At 43.6% G+C, this 22100-nt stretch overlaps 1 protein-coding gene across 1 annotated transcript in view; it reads left to right on the top strand.

Annotated features, from left to right (window-relative positions):
* LOC126278336 (guanine nucleotide-binding protein G(s) subunit alpha) overlaps window positions 1-22100 on the top strand; it is a 339303-nt gene that overhangs the window by 189978 nt on the left and 127225 nt on the right. The window contains exons 4-5 of the mRNA XM_049978373.1: window positions 9609-9728; window positions 13952-14049. Coding sequence (XP_049834330.1) covers window positions 9609-9728; window positions 13952-14049 — 218 coding nt within the window. The remainder of the gene's footprint in view (window positions 1-9608; window positions 9729-13951; window positions 14050-22100) is intronic.

Here is a 22100-nt window from a genome sequence, read left to right as displayed (position 1 = left end):
TGATGTTCATCTTATATCCTTCTTTCAAGACACTGTCCATTCTTTTCAACTGCTCTTCCAAGTCCTTTGCTGTCTCTGACAGAATTACAATGTCACCTGCCAACTTCAAAGTTTTCATTTCTTCTCCGTGGTTTTTAATACCTAGTCCGAATTTTTCTTTTGTTTCCTTTACTGCTTGCTCAATATACAGATTGAATGACATTGGGGAGAGGCTACAACCCCGTCTCACTCCCTTCCAACCACCGCTTCCCTTTCATGTCCCTCGACTCTTATAATTGCCATCTGATTTCTGTAAAAATTGTAAATAGCCTTTCGCTGCCTGTATTTTACCCCTGCCACTTTTAGAATTTGAAAGAGAGTATTCCAGTCAACATTGTCATAGGCTTTCTCTAAGTCTACAAATGCTAGAAACGTTGGTTTGCCTTTCCTTAACCTTTCTTCTAAGATAAGTCGTGAGGTCAGTATTGTCTCACGTGTTCCAAGATTTCTACGGAATCCAAACTGATCTTACCCGAGGTCGGCTTCTACTAGTTTTTCCATTCATCTGTAAAGAATTCGCGTTCGTTATTAAACTGATAGTTCGGTAACTTTCGCATCTGTCAAAACCTGCTTTCTTTGGGATTGGTATATTAAATAGAGGATGCTTTTATGTTACTTTATTTTGCTCGTCCTTAAATTACGCAGTGCAGTACGTATTGGGTATTCCTCCTAAAAGTCGTCAGGCTCATTTTTTCTGTGATGTTTCGGCCAACACGACATCGTATTTTAAGCAGAAAGAGGCACACGTGCAAGATATCAGCCACAGCAATCGATACCGCGCGAAAATTTAGGTCATTAATCTGATAGTACTCATTTATGACCTACGTTTTAAACGCGCGCGCATCTCTTGTCACTCGCTCCGCTCCAACGCGTCCGCTTAATACACTAGCGCGAAGTACTGTACAGTGGAGTGGGTAAGAGGTACGTATTTATAACGTCGGCGAACCAACAAGGGGTAGTGCGGCACCTCTCGGAGCGGTACGGAGTCACTACTAAATTGCAACGTTTAAACATCAAAGAACGACAACTCCTGAAGGTACTGACTGTTTAGTATTATTGTTTGTAGCTATTCAACTATGTTTTACGCAAAGTAAACGAAAATTGTATGGTTTACTTGATGCCATTTTCTGTACTCAATTTCACTGCAAAAATGCGAGTAATAGAGAACTTCACGAAGGACGTCGTCCTAGAATGGGGCAGAATAGTGGAGTAGCTTTCGCTGCTTCTTCACTAGAGCAGGACGACGACGACGATAATGGGGACGTCCCTTCACAACAGTCACATTCGTCGAACAGTGTCGTGGGTAGAACGGGACAGCGATGTCAGAACGAGGCAGTAATTGATGGCGAAGCCTGCTTTGAAGATGTAATACCGTTGGATACCACTTAGTCCGTGTCCGTGACAAAGAAGCATACGAAACGAGCTGTCACCTTTTGGAAACTTGAAAAAACAAAAAAAAAAGGGGGGTGTCTGACTGTCAGACCTTCAAGTGGAACTTTAGATTATTACAACAAAGAACAGATTTGTACCAACATTGAAAACGAAGTTACTCGTCAAAAAAGCTTTTTAAGGTCATCATAATCTGTCTAATATAAAACTCTTTCCGGTAAAGACGACAATCCACGATATTAATTTGCAGCAGTGGGGCGTTCAAGCCGCCATGGAATCGGGACTAAAAGTTTAGAGCATCTACTGGGTTGGTGTGTGCTTACAGAATGTTACAACTAAGAAGCTGGGTAATGAAACAGCCATGTTAAGTGGATGTGAAGACTTTGTCACTAACACCAGAGTTGTCATAGAAAGGTCGTTAGAAAATGTACAAAATGGATCGCAGCGCTTCTCATTTAGAAATCACGTCCATTCGGTCTACACGTTAATGCAAACGGTACCTGCAGATGGACTCTTGCTGTCACTTCTGTTTGTAGTTTTAATAGAGCCGATCGCGACGTTTGCGCTGCTTGTCAAACATAGTTGGTTTCACGCGGACAGTATTTTAGCAGTAACCACGTCTTCTGGAAATGTCAACAAGGAACATTTCCGGATTTGAGGAGAAGGTGGTTTGGAAAGTCGTAGATGATTACAACAGAACAGTTATTGTGGATTCATATCCGGCCGCAAAAGCTTGTAAATGCTTAAAGAGAACGGAGAAATACACATTGCATGTTCTGTATTGACGATTACCACCATGTGGAACACGATACTGTTAACTGCTCTATGTATTTGGCTTTCTCATAGTCTCAGGTTTTGTCGGCAGATTTATCAACTCGACAAGACCTGTAAGCATCAGTGTGAACTTCAGTCAGTGTAACAAGTCTTCAAATGCAGTCTGTTCTCTACAAGCAATTACGTTCAGTATTTCGGCCAGTCTTGGAGTATGGTTCAAATGGCTCTGAGCACTATGCGACTTAACTTCTGAAGTCATCAGTCGCCTAGAACTTAGAACTAATTAAACCTAACTAACCTAAGAAGATCACAGACATCCATGCCCGAGGCAGGATTCGAACCTGCGACGTAGCGGTCGCTCGGCTCCAGACTGTAGCGCCTAGAACCTCATGGCCACTCCGGTCGGCGGAGTATGGTATCGAAGCGGCTGCACAAGTGACCGGTCAGGTCACTTTGAACAGCCAGTGAAATACTGATTTGTCATGGGTTTGTTCATTGTACCAAACTGCGCGGTTTCTGACATGTAGCTGCTGTCAGATCACTTTGTTTTGAACATTTTTACGTAGGTTGGAACTTAAATAGTGGCAACACTGCTGTGGAGACACTATGCAATGGAATCTACTATTGTCGCTAATAGTACACATTGTTTACATACCTACCTTACCTCAGAGCAAATGGGCTCTACTGTCCCACGGCACCGGCGTGCGCACAATTGAGGGAAACAGTCACTTGCGAGCGAGCTGTCTAACGTAACGGTGTCACTATGCTTTCGAAACAGGAACAACGGGTTTGGATCAAGGTTGAATGTGCCAGAGGTCGTACATCATGACAGTGTCATCACCTGCGACCAGCTTTGCGAAAGAAGCGGCGACACTTTCTGCGTAACCCACCCATCATTTCGCACGACAAAGCGCGGGCACATACAGCGCAAGCTGTGGCTGCTCTGTTCGGTCGATGCGACTGGGAAGTACTGTACCATCCACCATACTCCCCGGACTTTGCCCTTTTGACTTTGATTTGATTCCGAAGATGAAGGAACCACTTCGTGGCGTTCGCTTCAGAACTGTTCCAGGGATTCGACAGGCAGTAGACCGCTCTATTCGCACCATCAACAGAACAGGCTCTGCTAACGGTGTACTACGCCTTCCACATCGCTGGCAACTGTTTCTACAAAATGCTGGTGACTATTTTGAAGGGCAGTAACAGGTGAAAACATGTAACTCTTTTGTATCGGTTGTGAATTAATAGTTGCCACAATTTAAGTTCCAACAATCGTACGTTGTGACTCGGCTATGCAGCGTAAGGAATGAAACTAATGAGTGTGTAATTAAAGAAGCAGGTTAGCACTGTTTGTTTATTAATTCCACTGTTGCACTTTATTTTCTCTGGATTGTACAGCTGAGACTGTTAAAGCGAAGTACATTTGCAGAATGGCGATATTCTTCTGTAGGAGGGCATTGGTTGTCAATCCGCTGTACAGCATTTCGCGTTCGGGCATTAAGCGGGCGCAGTGAGGCGGAGCGAGTGACAAAAAAGCTGTACTTTCAGAAGGTTTTAACTGCGTACAGTCAGAGTAATGGCTCGAATTTTCTGGAGGACTCTGTCGCTCCGGCTGATACCTTGCACGTCTACTTTTTTCTCCTTAAAGTACAAGGTAGAGTTCGTGGTGTTTCCTTGTTAGCGTTTAACTGTCCCTGCTAATACATATCGATAAAACGAATGTCGCAGTAATTCGGTACAGCTCTATCGAATGGGCACTCCGCTTTAAAAATAATTTTGTTTTGAAGAACAAATCGACGCTTTCCATCGGCACTGAGCGGCGGGTGAAAGGCTATATTCGTTTGGGCTGACTCCAGCTACTCATTGCAAAATCGAAATTGGTAATGGCTGTCGAAATACTGGAGAAAATGGACATGAGGACTTTTAGGAGGAACACGCTATATATATTATATATAAGTTGCAGGTTTGGGAGATAAACCTCATGTACTCTGTATTTTCATTATCTTTTCACGTTGTGTGCGTACACTGAAACACAGTTTCATTGTTGTTCTCTTGGATTCGGAGCATTCAAAATCTGTGTTGCTACCGCCAGCAAACACATTTAAAATCCACGCTACTCCAGAATACGAATGCCAGCGGAGGCATTTGTCGGCCGGGGTCCATTAGCAGATTGGAGGCGTTACACTAAAAAAGTTTGGGAGGGAGAAGGGAGGCGTGGCAAATGCTAAAATTGACATCGTGTAGTTTCACCAAAGAACTCAAACGTGGGCGAATAAGCCATACTTGCTGTTATGCAATCGAATTTATGAGAGCGTGACTCCACATTAAATACAATCTTCCCTTACGATCGCGAACATAAGGTGAACACTTTCAAGTACTGCGTGCAGAAGGGAACATGTACGTGTGGCGACCCAAGTCGTGTGCGCTCCGCTACCTGCTATTCATAGGTGGCACTTCAAGCAGTGACAAGCGCACTCTGGACTACAGATCACACGGGTGAGTTCTAGTTCAGTCTGTATGGAGACGGCAGACGTGCTTAGATTTGAGGAAGAGCCGGAACCTTTATTACCCGGCTACCATCCTCTCTCTGGTAGACATTTTCCGCCGAGACAACAGCTTTGCAAGAAGAATAACAACGTTCACTTCCGAAGGAGGTCGTACACACAGTTTTAACACGAAGCCATATTACTGTACAGCTGCTCTGGGGAATCATCTTCGACATTGATAATACGTCTTAGAGACTGCTGGCACGTATCCTTTAAAGGAGGAGTGGAGAATAAATTCTTTGTCTGGAACAGTTTTTCTGTTCACCCTCCGTACATTATTATGCCGCGTCTCTGTTGCACATGTAGCTAAGATTCATTGTACTCTTCGCACAACTTGTTGAGCGGTTGTATTTCTCATTTCTCCTCAGCAAGTGCAAATATAGTTCCTTTCGCGTCACTCTCAATATATTTCCAGGTGAATATCTGGCTAATACCCAAGTCGCGCCTCAGTAAAAAACTATCCCACACTTTCAGATGAATAACACTACACGTAGATGGCTGGTTCAAATGGCTCTGAGCGCTATGGGACCTAACATCTGAGGTCATCAGTCCCCTAGAACTTAGAACTACTTAAACCTAACTAACCTAAGGACATCACACACATCCAGGCCCGAGGCAGGATTCGAACCTGCGACCGTAGTAGTCGCACGGTTCCGGACTAAAGCGCCTAGAACCGCTCGGCCACAGCGGCCGGCTTAGATAGTTGGGATACACATTCTGTCCCGGCGGGTAACGGGGTGGCGACAGGAAGTGGATCCTGCCACCCCTTAAATTTAACCATGCCAAATCAATTAATAACCTTGCCGTCCCTTTGCAGAAGCCGGATAGAGGCACAAGAAAGAGGAGAGTGAAAGCGAGACAGACCCTATGTTTCGCTGGTTATGTTCGACGCGAATTTTGCGTGACCATTAAATCAACTAAGTAAAGCCCCGTAGTTGCCATTAATTTGCTGACATGAGCTACGCCACGGAAATAGCACTGTAATAAAATAGACAACATGTGGTACTGGAAGCTGCAATGTTATCAATACTGAAATCTAAAGGCACATGTTTTAACTTTTGCTGATGTACAGAGGGCATCAATGAAATTTTTTCCTAACAAATGCAGTATAGCAGTAAGTTTGAAGTAAGACAATGGTGAAAAAGAATACAAAACTAAACTCATAACTTTTTTCCCAAGTTACGTAGTTTACTGCAAATGCTAGACATTCTTGCTTCCACCATCAATATAAAGTTGACGTAGTAGAAGAAATTATTGTCGCGACCACAAAAAATTCTTTCGTCCAGCTCCTCTTAGGTGTTGACGTGTGTCATGTTCAGTGTCGCAAATACGGCGATCTGGGGTTACTCCCGGCGACCACCACGTCCAAACCACAAGCAGCGAATACTTCATTAAAAATATCGCCAGGCTCCCAGAGACGAATGCGGCGGAGCTCAATCCTATCGAATCGTCGTCCTTATCCTGTTGAATCCTCGCCCTCCGGCGTATGAGGAGGCGATCTTCTTCTAACATTATGGGCAATTCCACTTGCAATATTTGTCAGTAACTGTGTCCATTTAACCGGTGTAGTAGAATGAAGGTTCCAATCTTCAAGCACTGTTTCCACTTGCTGTACATGAACATGAATGTAATTGGGATTTTCTTACGAATTTGTGAGCGCTTAATACTGCTTTCCTGGCAGAAGTAGCCTAAACCGTAACAGTTTGAAATGAGGGAAATTCGCACTGTTAGTTACTGGCACTGCCATAAAGCCCAGGTACAAAAATTTGCTCGCTTCGAATAATAAGCTTTTATTTTCTGTGTGTACTAACGTTAACGATTTTCTTTTGCGACAACCCAAACAATCCGATGAGTGGTAACTAGTTCGTGAACTGTTACTATGATGCTGGTTAAGGCGTTGTTTCGAAATGCTGGAGTACCTCCATCAAATTACAAAGTCCTTACTGATCATCGCCGTCCTGTATCGGCATTTTTGGGTGCAAAACGTGTCAGCGCATCTCAAGTGATGGCCCAAGCACTTTAGGTGTTCGTATCTCGCAGCCTTCTGTTCGAACAGTGTTCAGCAAGCCACTTCAGGCACCAATATCACTACATCCCGCTGCAAGGGTAAGCAACCAGTTACCTGTTTGTGTATCTTGTCGTGGTGACCGCGGCGCTGTAAGACACACGGCAGTAAGTGCTGTGGAGCGCAGTCACCACAGCGTAACTCAGCAGCAGCTCTGCCGGACAAAACCGTACTGCTAGAAACACCCAAAAGCGTACCAGAAAAATTCCCGCACGCCCTTCGCTGTCGTTTCATGGTTCATTTCCTCCGACATAAGGTTGTTTGGAAAAATTTTTCTTATTCGGCGTCTCGTACTCTGCTCTAATCTTGGTTTCATTTTGTATTTGTCCACTGTATATGTTGCTTGTTGTACACCCAGAAATAATTAAGATACCCTCTCAACTAGTTAAGTTTTTACTGTTTAATCTCACTATAAATTCAATCTGCATCTGGTTGCACATTCACGTCAGAGGTACTTTTTTTCCTCCCTCTCTATAACATGACATTTGAGATCACACCATGTTTGCTGCTGTGGTAAATGTAAAACGCTCATTTTTGCCACCAAATTCACGCCTGTCAAGATTATTTCTGTTCCAACTTGGGTTAAGATGACATCGCTACATCTACCGTTGAATTTGTTTTCTGTTAGCTAAGCATGGGACATAATCATAGCTTAATAAGCAAATGCGGTTGGGTGCGTATTTGGCGGACTGTTTTCCAGCGTATGTAAATAAATGAAGTGTTGCATTATATTTCTAAAACATGAAAGTTCTGAGGAAACAGGAACAATATTTTATGGTAAAATAATTTTTATGCCAGGTACAGGAACATTTGACCTTTAAGGATAATAATACATGGTCCTCCTGTGCAGCAGGTCGATGTAGTTATTTATTTACTTGATTAGTCATTCGCTCATTCATCTGTAGACAATCTCTCTTGTTGCATACGTAGTCTTACACTATTTAAACTATACAGTCCGCCTCCCTACTGTAGCAAATCCCGGCAGGGGACTGGGTTTGTGTGTGTCCTTTATCATCATCATCATCATCATCATTGACTCGCAAGTCGCCGATGTGGCGTCACCTAAAACGGACTTGCAGTACGGCTGTCGAACTGCCCCGAATGGGGCCACTCAGCCAACAGTGCCATACGATCATTTCCATTTTATGCTATACACTGCCGAAAAAAGTACACACTTCTAGAGGTTCCCAGTTCACTCAAGATTTATTTTGTGTGTCAACAATGCATATGGACTAAGTAATGACGTTTACAGATAAATAGCAGAAGCAGTTCCGAGGTATCAGCTATCGACCCATGCTGAAACACCTATATTAATATGTAGTGTAGCCTCCATGGGCGGCGGCGCAGGCGCTGACTGTGGCGTTAAGTTGTTCTTACTGATGGCGAATACTGCCCTGGAATACGTTATGCCACGCCTGCTCGACCTGTTCACGTTGTTTTGCGAGAATTGTTGATTGAGAGTCGATTCTAATCACGTCATTTATCACAGGTGCTCGATTAGAGACAATTACGAAGATCGTGCTGGCCAGGGAAGTTGCTGCACCTCTTGCGGAGCATTTTGGGCTCCGCGAGCAGTGTGTGTGGGCGAGTATTATCCTGTTGGAAGGACACGTCACCTTCCTGTTGTAAAAGAACGGCTCTAACAATATTCTGCACTTACCGAGTGCTAGTTAGCGTCCCGTCCAGAAACACCAGAGATGAACTAGAGTCGTAGCTTACCACGCCCCATGTCTGCTGCCGGGTCAGTATGTCGTAGACGAATGCACTTTACGAGAAAGCGCTCACCAGGTCTACGTCGTACGCGCAAACGACCATCACTTGGTTCGGACAGTGTGCTTTCATCACCGAAGACTGTGGTGCGCCATTCTGTCTTCCAAGTGATGATCTGACGGCGCCAGTCGAGCCGTGCACGTCGATAGTGTGGCCTAAGTGGAAGACGGGTTTCAGTTGAGCATGCCCGTAGTCCTATTGCTAATAACCGGTTTGCAACAGTTTGTGTTGAGACATTTGGGCTCACAAACGCTCTTGGCTGTACTGTGGTAGCTGTAAGATCCGCCACTGCCGCCGTTACAATACAATCCTGGCAGGCGTCTGCGCTGCGTGGTCGTCCAGAACCTCATCTACGGTTGTGAAAATATGCACGTGACCACTGGTACCAGCATCGTTGCACAAGTGTCACAGGACGTCCAACTTGGGTGGAAATTTTTCGAGTGGACCATCCCGCCACCCGGAAGGACACAATTCGACCCCCTTTCAAACTCGCTCACTTGGCGGTAGGGAACACGAGTGCGCCTCCGTGGCATGCGTGCTTCATGTGTTTGCACCACACTGAGCCTTCTGGCTGTGATCATTCTCTATTAAAGGATAGACATAGATGGCGCTCTGGTAGCTATGCCACTATGATGTCTGTTGGCGGGCGACGTGGAAACAATTAACAGTACATCTACTATCCCCCAAGTGGCGTACGCCGTCATCGCATGAAAATCGACGCCGTCTTTCCAGGAGTGCTATTTTCTTCTGTCACTGTATTTATATGTACAATATCATGAAAACATACTTTAATACACCTACGTATACTTGAGAAGTATACATAAAAAATCCAAGATTTCACCAACATACCCTAAGTAAGATAAAATTACAGTTAAAACACGTGGATGTCCACACCAATCCCCTCAGTAGTTAGCCATATTATACAAAATTTGAAAAAATAATGTAACGTAATGACTGAATCACAATCGACCACATTGTATTTTTATCGCTCAGAAATTTTCATTTTACTATCTGGTGTGTTGCAGACCATAACCGGCGCGATGAGCACGCTGACGCCGCCCATCCAGCTCGAGAATCCCTCCAACCAGCACCGGGTCGACTACATCCAGGATGTCGCCTCGCAACATGACTTCGACTACCCGCCGGTGCGTACAATTCCCTGTATACCAGCAGAGAGAGAGAGAGCTACGTGCAACATCAACAAAAGCAAATTGAGGCCCTTCGAATGTAGTACAGTTATATCAGGCGATGCCGAGAGAATTAGATGGAAAAATGGGACACCTAAAGTAGTAGATCAGTTTTGCTATTTGGGCAACAAAATAAATTACGATGGTCAAAGAACAGAGTATATAAAATGCAGTCTAGCAAAGACTACAAAGCGTTACTGAAAAATTAGTTACCATATAATATAAATTTAAGTGTTAGGAAGCCTTTTTTGAAAGTATTTGCTTAGAGGATATACTTGTAAGGAAGTGAAACATCGCAGAACTTATTCTGCGCTGAAGGGGTTTATACAAGATTAGCATGGAGAGCTGCATCAGTCGGTCTTCGGACTGAAGGTGAATTCTGCTGCTGCTACTACTGCTAAGACTACTACTATTACTACTGCCACGGCCATTTGTGTACTACCATTAATTATGCAGCACAAACAAAACTAAAAAGTTGACTTCACTAAAGGACTCGGTAATTCACAAATAAAAACAAGAGTATCACCACGTGCAGTTCATAACATGAAAAATAATTACTATGTAGTGACATTTGCAAATTTGTGTATGACTGACTCGAATCAAGACTCCACACTTAGGGCGAGCAGCCGCCTTAGCCATTAGCCTTTCAGGCTTGAATCAGACTTTCGTGGCACTGACTGTTTATTCATTAGAAGGAAACACATTACGAAATACACGTCTGGTTAAATGTGACAGACTCAGAATTACTTGAGCTCAATATTAGCGCGACTCTACACGTAATACAGGCCGTGAAATCTTTCCAGCGAAATACTTTAAAAATAGTGCTGCAAAAGGAGTCCTCATTTCTTCTGTTTTGTTGAGGCAATGAAGCTACTCGCATTTCATGATTGCAGCTTGGCGTGGTAAGTGTTCCAACGTGTTCAAATATTACCATGTTAGTTGCAGTCCGTTAAAAATTACTCGACAGTTGGCACTACATGTCTTATAGCTGGTTTCCTCCAATCAGAGCGCTCAGCGTCACGCCTGAACGATTCGGCATTCCCAACAGTCACAACAACTAGTTCACTTCCAATTCCTTGTCGGGCTTGCTTTCTTGATGTGGTTGGTTCTTGAATGCTGGGTCTGGCCCTTTCATTTCGTATTCCGTAAAACAAACACACACACAGTAACGAAATGTACGCGTTTCATACACAGCACTGCCCAAACACTACTATCCTTCCTCAGAAGTCGCGGTTCAACGTCATTTATACAGTTATTATAATCAATCACAGAGATTGGCTTGCATTAGATAACCTTCGCACAACTTTGCGTGAAGCCAAACTTTTTAAGGCTGTCAATCGTTGTGACGGAGACACGATAGTCGTAAATATTACAACTTCCTGAAGTGTAATGGCGCATTGTAGTGGTTTGCGTACAAACCTAACGAATGGAAGTGGGAGGTACGAATGTCGTCAAATGCAGCAAAACTTTTATTTTTCTGGACCTAATCAGAAGACTTGTATTTTTTCAATTGATTGGTTTAAATGTAATTTTTTTATTTCTTACGCATTGCTGCGTCATTTTCGTCACTGTATTGACTTTCTTTAATTGCTCTCATTTTTCTTCCCACCCTTCCTTTTTGTTTTGTATCTGCTTGTGTTTCCTATAATTTGCAACCAAGTGCCAAACAGGACTGCTCAAAGGTTTGTAACACGGAATCGCATGTAGCCACAGTTGTGAAGATACTTTCAGGTAGCGAGTGGCATCGAGAAATTAAGGTTTGATTTTACCGCTAAACCAGAATTTCGTGATTTTAGTTCTACCTCAGGGGCTTGTTAACCGCTGTTTTCTCAGATACATTGTACGTCAAGAGGTTATGATTAGGTTAGGACATGGGCTTAAATTCAGGCTGCGAAACCCGTCTGCGGCCGCTTCTAACATTGCTCCACGTTAAATACTAACGGCATTTGTGAGGTGACCCCCCGTGTGTGTCTGTGATAGACGTCAATTATCAAATAATTTTAATCGGACTATAGTTATTTGCGTGGATCATAACTGCGATCAGTGAACTGGAACGTATCAGTAAAATATGGCGACGAATCAATGGTCAAAGATTTTTGTGGCTGAAGACGCATTCCTTTTGTGTGCCACACTAAGGTGAAGTGAAAGTCACTTTAAAAAAATGGCTTTGAGCACTATGGGACAGCATCTATTGTCATCAGTCCCCTAGCACTTAGAACTACTTAAGCCTAACTAACCTAAGGACATCACACAACACCCAGTCATCACGAGGCAAAGAAAATCCCTGACCCCGCCGGGAAGCGAACCCGGGCGCGGGAAGCGAGAACGCTACCGCACGACCACGAGCTGCGGACTAAGTCACTTTCACATCTAGTATTATATTCTCGAAAGACAGTGCTATTTTCGAACTGTGATTGATTGTTGACAACAGAGGTCGTCGTTTTTGTATTCAGTCCGAAGACAGGTTTTATGTATCTCATCACACTAGTCCATCCTTTAAGTCTCTTCATCACACCATTTATTTAACGTGTTACTTTTTGCCCTCCCCCCTTAATGCCTCAGGACTCAATATGTCTGCTATGAACTGATCTCACCTTTTAGTCAGTGTGCACAATGAATTTCTTTCTTTCTTTTTTTATTCCTATTTTGATTCAGTGCCTCTTCATTAGTTACTCGATCTACCCATTTAAAAAACTACTATTCCTGTCTTAATGTTTATCACTCACGTTTCCCTTCCATAGGAGTCTACAGCCAAACAAATACCTTCAACGAAGATTTTGCTTTCTTTTCTATTTGCAGTTCCCATTTTATTTCTTCACATTGTAAGTTATTTTGCCCAAAGAGCAAAGCTCAGTTACTACTTTTAGTGCCCCATTTCGTAATCTAATTTGGTAAGCATTGCCTGATTTGATTCAACTACTTCCTATTAATGTGGTTTTACTTTCGTTGATGTTCGTCTCATAACCTCATTTCAGGATATTCTCTGTGCCATTCAACTGACTTCGAAGTCCTTTGCCATCTATGACAGAAAACAGTATCTTTGGCAATCCTTGAAGTCTGTATTTATTCCCTTTTAATCTGCTCCTAAATTTCTCCACGGTTCCCTTTAATGCTACTGAGCAAGGTGGAACAGTGATGCTGAAATGGTTCCTTTGAAAAAGTTATGACCAATTTCCTTCACCATCATGTAGTAATCCAAGCTTGTTATCTGTCTCTAATGACCTCACTGTCGACGGTACATTAAAATTTAATTTTTCTTTTTCTTTTCCTGGTTGCTCAGTGGACAGATAAAGTAACATTGGGCAGAGGCTACAACCCTGCCTTATTCCCTTGTGAATCGCTACCTTCTTTTGAAGTCCATCAAACCGTATACCTGCAGTCTGGTTTCTGTATTAGTTGTGGATTTTCTTTGGCTCCCAGTGCTTTATTCCGGCTGCCTTCAGAATTTCAAACAGTATGTTCCAGTCAGCATTGTCAAACATTGTAAGGGAGTAAATGTAAGGGGTTGTTGTGGAGGATTTCGAGTGAATGCCACATTTTATCCTTATTTCACCCATCTGTACAGTGAATAATTTTTCTCTCACTGAAGAGGGCGCAGAATACGATGTCATGAAAAATTAGTGAGGGGAACAGGAAAAATTAGTCAAATTTTTGACATTTTCCACTCCAAAGCCTGCTATTACTTGTAATGCAAAAGTGCAGGGCTTAGATATTTGAAAAGATCTGTAACACTAGCCATGCAGTTCAGGTTTTTGCCTATTTAAACACTCTATTATTAAGAATTTTTTAAATTATTTATTAATTTTTGCTTATGCATTCTTTCTAGTTGTATAGTCAAGTCTTCTACAGTACAGAATTGCATGAGTTGTGTTGAATATGTGAAAGGAATTATGGAGGAATTTGTTACAAAGGACAGGATATCCAGTTTCCCAATTCAGAGGTTACAGTTGCTGATATAGCTATCTATTAATGCGTAATCATGTATTGATTCAGGAAATATTAATTATGTGTAGCATACTGGTAAAATTGTGTGTGTGTGTGTGTGTGTGTGTGTGTGTGTGTGTGTGATTTAGCTGAATTTTTACATTTATTTCCTTTCTTTGTTTTGTTACAGTGAAATACTGTCTCAGATATATAGCTTCAGGCAACATCATATCGAAATCACTGTCTGTTGTGTGCAGGAGTTTTACGAGCACACGGAGATCCTATGGAAGGACCGGGGAGTACAGGCGTGTTACGAGCGCTCCAACGAGTACCAGCTGATCGACTGCGCCAAGTAGTGAGTACCTCATTTCTATGCTTCTTTTATAGCGGTAAGGTGGAGCTCTGTACTGGCGTCACAGTGTGCTGTGGAGACTAGAGATGAAACGTGAGTTCAGGGAAGTAGCGTAATGCACATGTAGTGAAGGTCTTGGTACAAATGGAGGCTATTCAGGTAATTGGAATTACTGCAATTTTGCGGAGCTCATTTTGACAAGAGCAATGGAGCAGTTTGGCAAGATGTTGCAGACACTGGATCCTTATCTGTAACAGTGTTAAAGGTTAATTTCGACCAACCTGATTTGGACTTGAGGTGGTTTCCCTCACTCACACCGTGATGTGGAAATAATATTAAAAGATATTTCTATTCTTTACCTTCGCTGTATTACAATCACATTTATTTCATACCATCGGCTGATTTTGATAATGTGCCATTTCCAAATGCTTACGCACAATCTCGTAATTTTATCTTATGTGGATGTGAAGGGGGGAGGGGGGTAGCCAGTGTATGTTTGTCATTTGAATGTGGTGTAACTGCTGACATAACAGCCTCAAATAAGAGCATTCTACACTCATCCACAATTTGAATACTACTATTGCCGTAGTGGCATATGGATATGAACATAAAAACTCAAGATGTATCACACAAAACAATACACTCCATAAGTTCGGTGTACATTGTGTACACTCAGACAGGGTGACAGTACGAAATTAAAAGGATATGAGTGAGTGCTTGGAAATGGCACATCGAGGAAATCAGCTGATCGTGTGAAATAAATATGATCATAATACAGCCATTGCGTAAAATGCAATTGTCCTTTAATAGGTATATGGCTGTAGCATTTGAAAAAACTTCATAGAAAATTGCTGGCAAATACTGCACAAGTCAGGGAGAGAGAGAGAGAGAGAGAGAGAGAGAGAGAGAGAGAGAGAGAGAGAGAGAGAGAGAGAGAAGAGCAACCTGGCCTGCAGAAAGCAAACTATGTGTCTGGATTTGCTCTTGCCCATAGATTTGATTTGGCAACTGACAAAAAATTATGTACGAATTATCAGATGTTGCCTCTCTAGTGTCCATCTACTCCCATGGAAAAAAGCTTGAATACATTTGACCTCAATGAAGCAGTAATGAAGGTGTAACTAACATGACACTAAAAATGGCTACAGTGGGTAATGTTAACTGTGTTGAACGCGCTCATGGTGCTTCCGGAATTCTTCACTGTTTACCTCTATAACATATCATTCCCAGCCACACTGTATAGTTTTGCTCTTGGCTGTTACAGTTGCAAGATTCTGTATACAGTGGATTTGGACATTGTCCGGCCTGAAGCTGATGTGTTGGTCTTTAGCCAGCCCATCTGAAGTGGATTTTAATCGGAGCCAAATAGGTACACTTGGGGTTTTGCGAAACCGAGTTGGTGGTTTGCACAGTCAATAGCCCTCCTTTAAGTAGGAGCCATGTGCTCCCTGGAGAGGAGGTGGTGATTGGTGAGTTCAGAGGATAGTGATAGACAGTGATCAACAAAGTAAAGCCGCCAGTAAGAATTACAAAATCCAGTACCCCAGCAAGGAGGGGGATTGCTGAGAAGCTTTTCTGGTTTTATAGGAAAATATGCACACGTGTGGCAGCAAGAAACTTCTTTTATCAGGTCCTGAAGTGATAAGCTAGCTGTAAATGGTATATTGTGGAAGAGACGAACTTGGCTACATGTAATTACACCAGTAAATAGTATTTATTTCCATGGATCTAAGATGTTGATTTTGGACGTGTTACCCACTTCATCATTGTGGAGGTCACCAGCTTAATTTGAAAGGTAGTGATTATCAGCGAAATTTGAAGGGAACCAGTCAGAACAGTGTGTTAACGATTAATGTTGCGTGTTCTCCACTCCTACTGGTCTGGGCTAGTAGTCTCACTGAGAAAATTAGATCACTACAGGGCATGTACCATTGGTACTGCAATAGTGACAGTTGTAACACAATCTTGCAGGTCAAAACGAGGCTGGTGGCTACATATTGAGACAGTTTTTTGAAGTCAGTAGTGCTGAGAATTAATTTGGATCCACAAACAAATGCTTCCTAGTTAATAATCAAAGCAGTCCATCCAATTATTTGTCTCAGATGCTGCATTACCATGTGTGTGTACAGACTCTGGTTTCGTATATGTGAGAGACCTCGTGCAATGCCAAGAAGCTCAGAGCATCAGGTGAAGGGACCTTAACTTTCTTCATACTGCCTGAGTAACGGTGTAGGTACCAGAATGAATTTTTCTCACTGCAGCGGAGTGTGCACTGATACGAAGCTTCCTGGAAGCCAGGCTGAGACTCAAACTTGGAACCTTTGCTTTTCGTGGACAGTACTCTACCAGCTGACCTACCCAAACACGACTCACGGCCCATCCTTACAGCTTTGGAGGAAAGGAGATGAGGTACTGGCAGGACTGAAGCTGTGAGGACAGGTCATGAGTTGTGCTTGGGTAGCTCAGCTGGTAGAGCACCTGCCTGTGAAATGTGAAGGTCCTCAGATCGAGCATCTGGTCCAGCACACAGTTTTAATTTGCCAGGAAGGTTGCTTATGGGGATTGTGACTTCCCAGCAGCTTGAATTTTAGAGCAGAGCCTCTTCTTCTAGAAATTATTACCCACAAAAAGCCTTCTGGACTCTCAACCACACTGTAATGCTGGGGTACATGCCTCCTGAGTCTCCAGGCTGTCACTAGTGGCTCGAAAGAGTGGTAGAGACAAATACAGGAGCTATTTCTGCTACATTGTTGACAAATATTGCTTCACACAGCAAGTTTACCTGTTGCCTCCACTTAGAGTTGTTAAAATGTAGAAGGATTTTTGTTCCATCACAAAAAGAGTTCAGATCTCAGTCGATGTGTTGTCAATAAGAGAGCAGTACAATTAACAACTATTGAAGATCTGTAAATTATGGATTAAAAAATATTGGCCTCCTTGTTGATATCTCAGGCAGTGTGTTGTACACTTCTAATGATTCTATCAACATTTTTGACTGATTATCACAGTGGCAATTGTAAAAATGTTACTGAATAGATGCATTAGTTCTACGATCAGTAGCGCAGCAAGTGTTCCCTTTCTTGACATGCACCTTCCAGGTTGCACACATTGTGTTTTTTTTTCTTTTTCTTTTTTTTGTGTAATTTCCACTCTGTTCTGATAAAACCATGTCTGATAAGAAGTCTTGTCGAGAGACTTTGCTTTTATCCATATTTAAAGTGAGCTGTTGTGTCAACAGCAGCACAGTCTGAGAGTGCTACTGATTGAATTGATGGTATTAGCGGTCGAATTACAGTTCTTTTCGGCACATCCAGTGTTACTTTCCTTTCTGTTAAGAATTTGCCTTCAATTATTGATGCCATTGATTCTGTCAGATTAAAATGCTTGCAGCTTCTCACACATTTGGAAAAATAATGCATTTTGTCATTGACTGTGTAAAATTATCTATTGTAAATGCAACAGTGACAAATCCCTTTTGTAAATGTAGTATGTATCTACAATTGAATATCGAGGATGGGATAGTGATAATATTATTAAAAGGATAGTTGCTACTCACCATACAGTGGTGATGCTGAATCACAAATAGGCGCATCAAGCTGTAGTAGTAGTAGTAGTAGTAGTAGTAGTAGGTGTGTGTGTGTGTGTGTGTGTGTGTGTGTGTGTGTGTGTGTGTGTGTGTGTGTGTGTGTAACAACTATGCACTCATAATATTGTTAGAATTACTATATGTACATCTACACTCCGCAGGCTGCCTTCCAGTGCGTGGCGGAGGGTACCTAGTGTCCCACAGTGTTTCAGTCACGAAAGGTGCGTGGGAAGAATGCCCAGTGGAAAATAAGTCCACATAAGAACTCGAATCTGTAAGATACTTTCTGAATCTTGTGAGATACACATAACAGGAAGCAATACGTTGGCTCTTACAGTAACATGCGTTCAAGTGGTAACATTAGTGCCTCTCTTGTAACATCTGTCACTGGAGCATGAGGTTTCACATGTGCTGCACTTCTATGGAGCTTCTCTATTCATATAGCAGTCATATTTCATGTATTTGATGAGGTTTGCAGACTGATCAGCAATACCCATCATCAGTAACGCACTACTTCATTGATGGACTACACTTCCTGATAATCCTTGCAATTAATTATTGTGACACATGTATTTCAAAGAATTAGTTTTATGTGTTTGACTTAAAAGTGCTCTGTAAGCATACTCATAGATGTTTTACTTATGTGTCCACTTCCAGTGATTGTTCTGCAATTGGGGGATCGTACAATAATGAGTCTTTCTGAGTGTTCCTGTGCAGTAGCTTAAGGTTTGTTTATATGGAAAGTGAACTGCCATTCTCTAGACCAACTGTTTATACTCTTTAAGCCTTCCTGCAGTTTGCTGCAGTCTTCCGTCATCCTATGTATGGCATCATCATCTGTGGAGAGCCTTGTGGAGTTTCTGATGTTATTTGTAAGGTTATTTGTGCAGGGCCTATAGTATTAAGCAGGAAGCACTCTTTTGCTGTTGTGCAATTTTTTGCAGAACATCAGAAAAGTTCCCCTATATTTGTAAAAAGAACAAAAAGTAGTAAAAAATGGATTCATGAAGTCTATCAGATATTATCCATGCTCACATTTGGTCTCCAGGTGACAGTGTCGGATTGGGGTTGGTCTGAGAAACGTATGCTTTTATAAGCTCAGATGAAAGAATTGACGAAATCCTCCTGGTGGAATAACAAAACTACTAATCTGACTCGGCCTGATTTTCTAAGTGTCATTTCCTTCCCTACTCTCAGATAAGCAATCTCTTTACCCGAAGAGAAATTTTCCTTTCTACCTTCTGTACTGCAGGAGTTTGTGCCAAAACAGTGTGCATTTTAACATAGTTCAGATATTGTGTGGATGTGTCCAAAAGAACAGATGCCACACATTAATACAAGTGATTCGCCTCAATGGGCACTGAATCCACAACCTTCAGTGCAAATGGACATTTATGTTCGACCTCCAACCGGAAACTAAAATTAGCAAACATGGAAGACACAGTTGGGGAAGTTGACTGGGAGCATATCGAGATAGATTTTGGGATAAGCACTGTTGAATGGAGCAACTGCCTAGTAAGCAGGGGATCCCAGGTTCAGGTATTGGTCCAGCACACATTTTCACTTGTCACTGATTACACACAAAGTCCTGGTACAGATGATATCATTAGTTCGTTCCCTTCCCATCCCATCCCTCTCCCTGCCCCTTCAGTGTACATAATAAGTAATCCACATATTTTCTTCCAAGACAAATGAAGTTTAAGGCATCTTTTACGTTATGTGAACCACAAATTCACAATGCCAGACTGTCAGTGGCGTTAGGTGCCCTATACACAAGAAAACATTTAAACCGAGAAAGTATTAAAAAAGATTCAGAAGTTGGCTTATTCAGCTCGCTCCATGGTTGAAACGGAATGACAAGATGGCAGCAGACAATGCAACCATCATGCTTCCGTAGTAAACAAAGAAATGGATTCGAATTTCAGATGCACTGGTCGGAGAGCTGCACAGAGGAAGAGGAGTTTGTTAACTAGCTGTAGGAGATTTAGAGGGTGATGAGAATTTAGTTGTATTGATTTATTTTCTCTGTTTTTATTGGTGGAATGTAACAATCTAAGAGACTCTGGAGAAGTCTATGTTCTATAAACTGTGTCTAAAGCTTTCGGAAAGTGAAGGAACACAAAATTTCTGTATGGACGGGTATACATTGAGGTGACAAAAGTCATGATAGTGATACGCATGTCTACATATGGCGGTAGTATTGGGTACACAAGGCATAAAAGGGCAATGCATTCGCGGAGCTGTCATTTGTAATCGAGTGATTCGTCTGAAAAGATTTCCGGCGTATTTATGATCGCACAATGGAAATTGCAGACTTCGAACGCGGAATGGAAGTTGTAGCTAGGCGCACAGGACAGTCTATTTGGGAAATCGTCAGGGAATGGAGTATTCTGAGATACACAGTATGAAGAGTGCGCCGAGAATGCCAAATTTCAGGCATTAATTCTCACCACGGACAACGCAGTGGCCGACGGCCTTCACTTAATGGCAGAGAGCAGCGGCGTTTGCGTAGAGTTGTCAGTAAAAGAAGGGCGACATTACGTGAAATAAGTGCAGAAATCAATTTGGGCTGTATGATGAAAGTATCCGTTAGGACAGTGCGACGAAATTTGGCGTCAGTGTGATACGGCAGCGGACGACCGACGCGAGTCCCTTCTGCAATAGTGTGCTATCGTATACAGCAAGCCCGCCCGGTTGGCCTTGGGGTCTAACGCACGGAGGTCTGGTGAGCCAGCCAGTATGTGGATGGTTTTTAGGCGGTTTTCCATCTGCCTCGGAGAATGCGGGCTGGTTCCCCTAATTCTGCCTCAGCTACACTATGTCGGCTGTTGCTGCGCAAACAAGTTCTGCATGTACGCATACACCACCATTACTCTACCACGCAAACGTAGGAGTTACACTCGTCTGGTGTTAGACGTTCCCTGGGGGTCCACCGGGGGCCGAACCGCACAATAACACTGTGTTCGGTGTGGGGCAGCGGTGGGGTGAAGTGGACTGCGATAGTCTTCGTGGGGTTTTGGACCACTGCGGCTGCAGCAGGGACGGAGCCTCTCCATCGTTGCTAGGTCCCCAGTTAACATAACATCGTGTACAGCGCCTCTCCTGGGCTCGTGACGATTTCGGTTGGATCCTAGACGACTGGAACATTGTGGTCTGGTCATATGAGTCCCAATTTCAGTTGTTGAGAGCTCACGGTAGGTTTTGAGTGTGGCACAGACCCCACGCCGCCACCGACCTACGTTGTCCACAAGGCACTGAGCGAGCTGGTTGTGGCTCCATAATGGTGGGGGCTGTGCGTGCGTGGAATGGGCTGGATCCTGGTTATGTTCAGCTAGTTGGAGATCATTTGCAGCCATTAATGGGCGTCGTATTCACAACAACGGTGGAAGTTTAATGCATGGTAGTGTACCATGTCACTTGGTCACACTTGTTCACAATTGTTCACGATTGGTTTGGAAAACATTCTAGACAGTTCGAGCGAATGATTATCACCCGACACGATTCCGATCGACCATTTAGTGGACAGAACCGAGAAATGAGTTTGTGCATAAAATCATGCACCGGCAACACTTTGGCGATGGAAGGTTATAGATGTAGCATGGCTCAGTATTTGTACAGGGGACTACAAACAACTTGTTGAGTCATGTCGCGTCGAATTACTGCACCGCGTCGGGCAAAAGGTGGTCCCCGTGTATAATGCCTTCTGGATCTCGTGAACTAACAGAGCGATTCGGATTTCACACGATCGTCGCGTTGCGGAGTCGACGACGATTCCTCTAAATCCCACGTGCTGTAGTTATAATCGCCATTGTAGCACAGTGGGCAGACCCTTGTAAGAAGATTGAGTCTAGCTGTGGGGCAGCGCCTCGTGTGCGTGCATGGCAGGGGCAGGGGGGGGGGGGGGGGGGGAGCGCGCCAGACAGCCGAAGAGCAGCCGGGCCCAGCCCTCAGGTGGTCCCCTGCTGCGATGCGGCGGGAGCGACGTCTGCGGCCGCTGTGACGGGCAGGCGCGCCCAGCTGGCCGGCCGCCTATTGATCCGGCGGAGGCGGCGCGTGGCGGGGCCGGGCGGGGCGAGCCCGCGGCAGCCTGCCGAGCCGAGCCGCGACCCCGGGCAGCCCGGCAAAACACAAACACTCTCTCTTTCACCCCGTCCCTGTACCGCCTCGTAGAACATCGTACAGCGAGTCCGACAAGCTCCCGAGCGATAGTAAATATTAGACAAAGGCAGATGATTAAATTCAGCGTGGGGCTGCAGTTGACTTTCGAATTGTCTCAACACCACCACCTGATCGTCTTGACGTTATACGAGGCGTATTCCAAAAGTAAGTTTCGGTGACCAGTATCTAACAAATGGTAGGCCTGAAAGTAGTTTCACACACGCGGGCAGCGCTTTCTCCGCCTTGTAGGGAACTGCAGCACTGTTGGTATTATTCAGTAGTCGTTTGCCAGTCGGTGAGAGCAGATCGC

Source organism: Schistocerca gregaria, chromosome 6, assembly GCF_023897955.1.
Source record: "Schistocerca gregaria isolate iqSchGreg1 chromosome 6, iqSchGreg1.2, whole genome shotgun sequence".
In the NCBI taxonomy this organism is placed as follows: Eukaryota; Metazoa; Arthropoda; class Insecta; order Orthoptera; family Acrididae; genus Schistocerca; species Schistocerca gregaria.
Note: the sequence above shows the minus strand (reverse complement) of the source record. Positions and strands in the feature narration are given on the sequence as shown.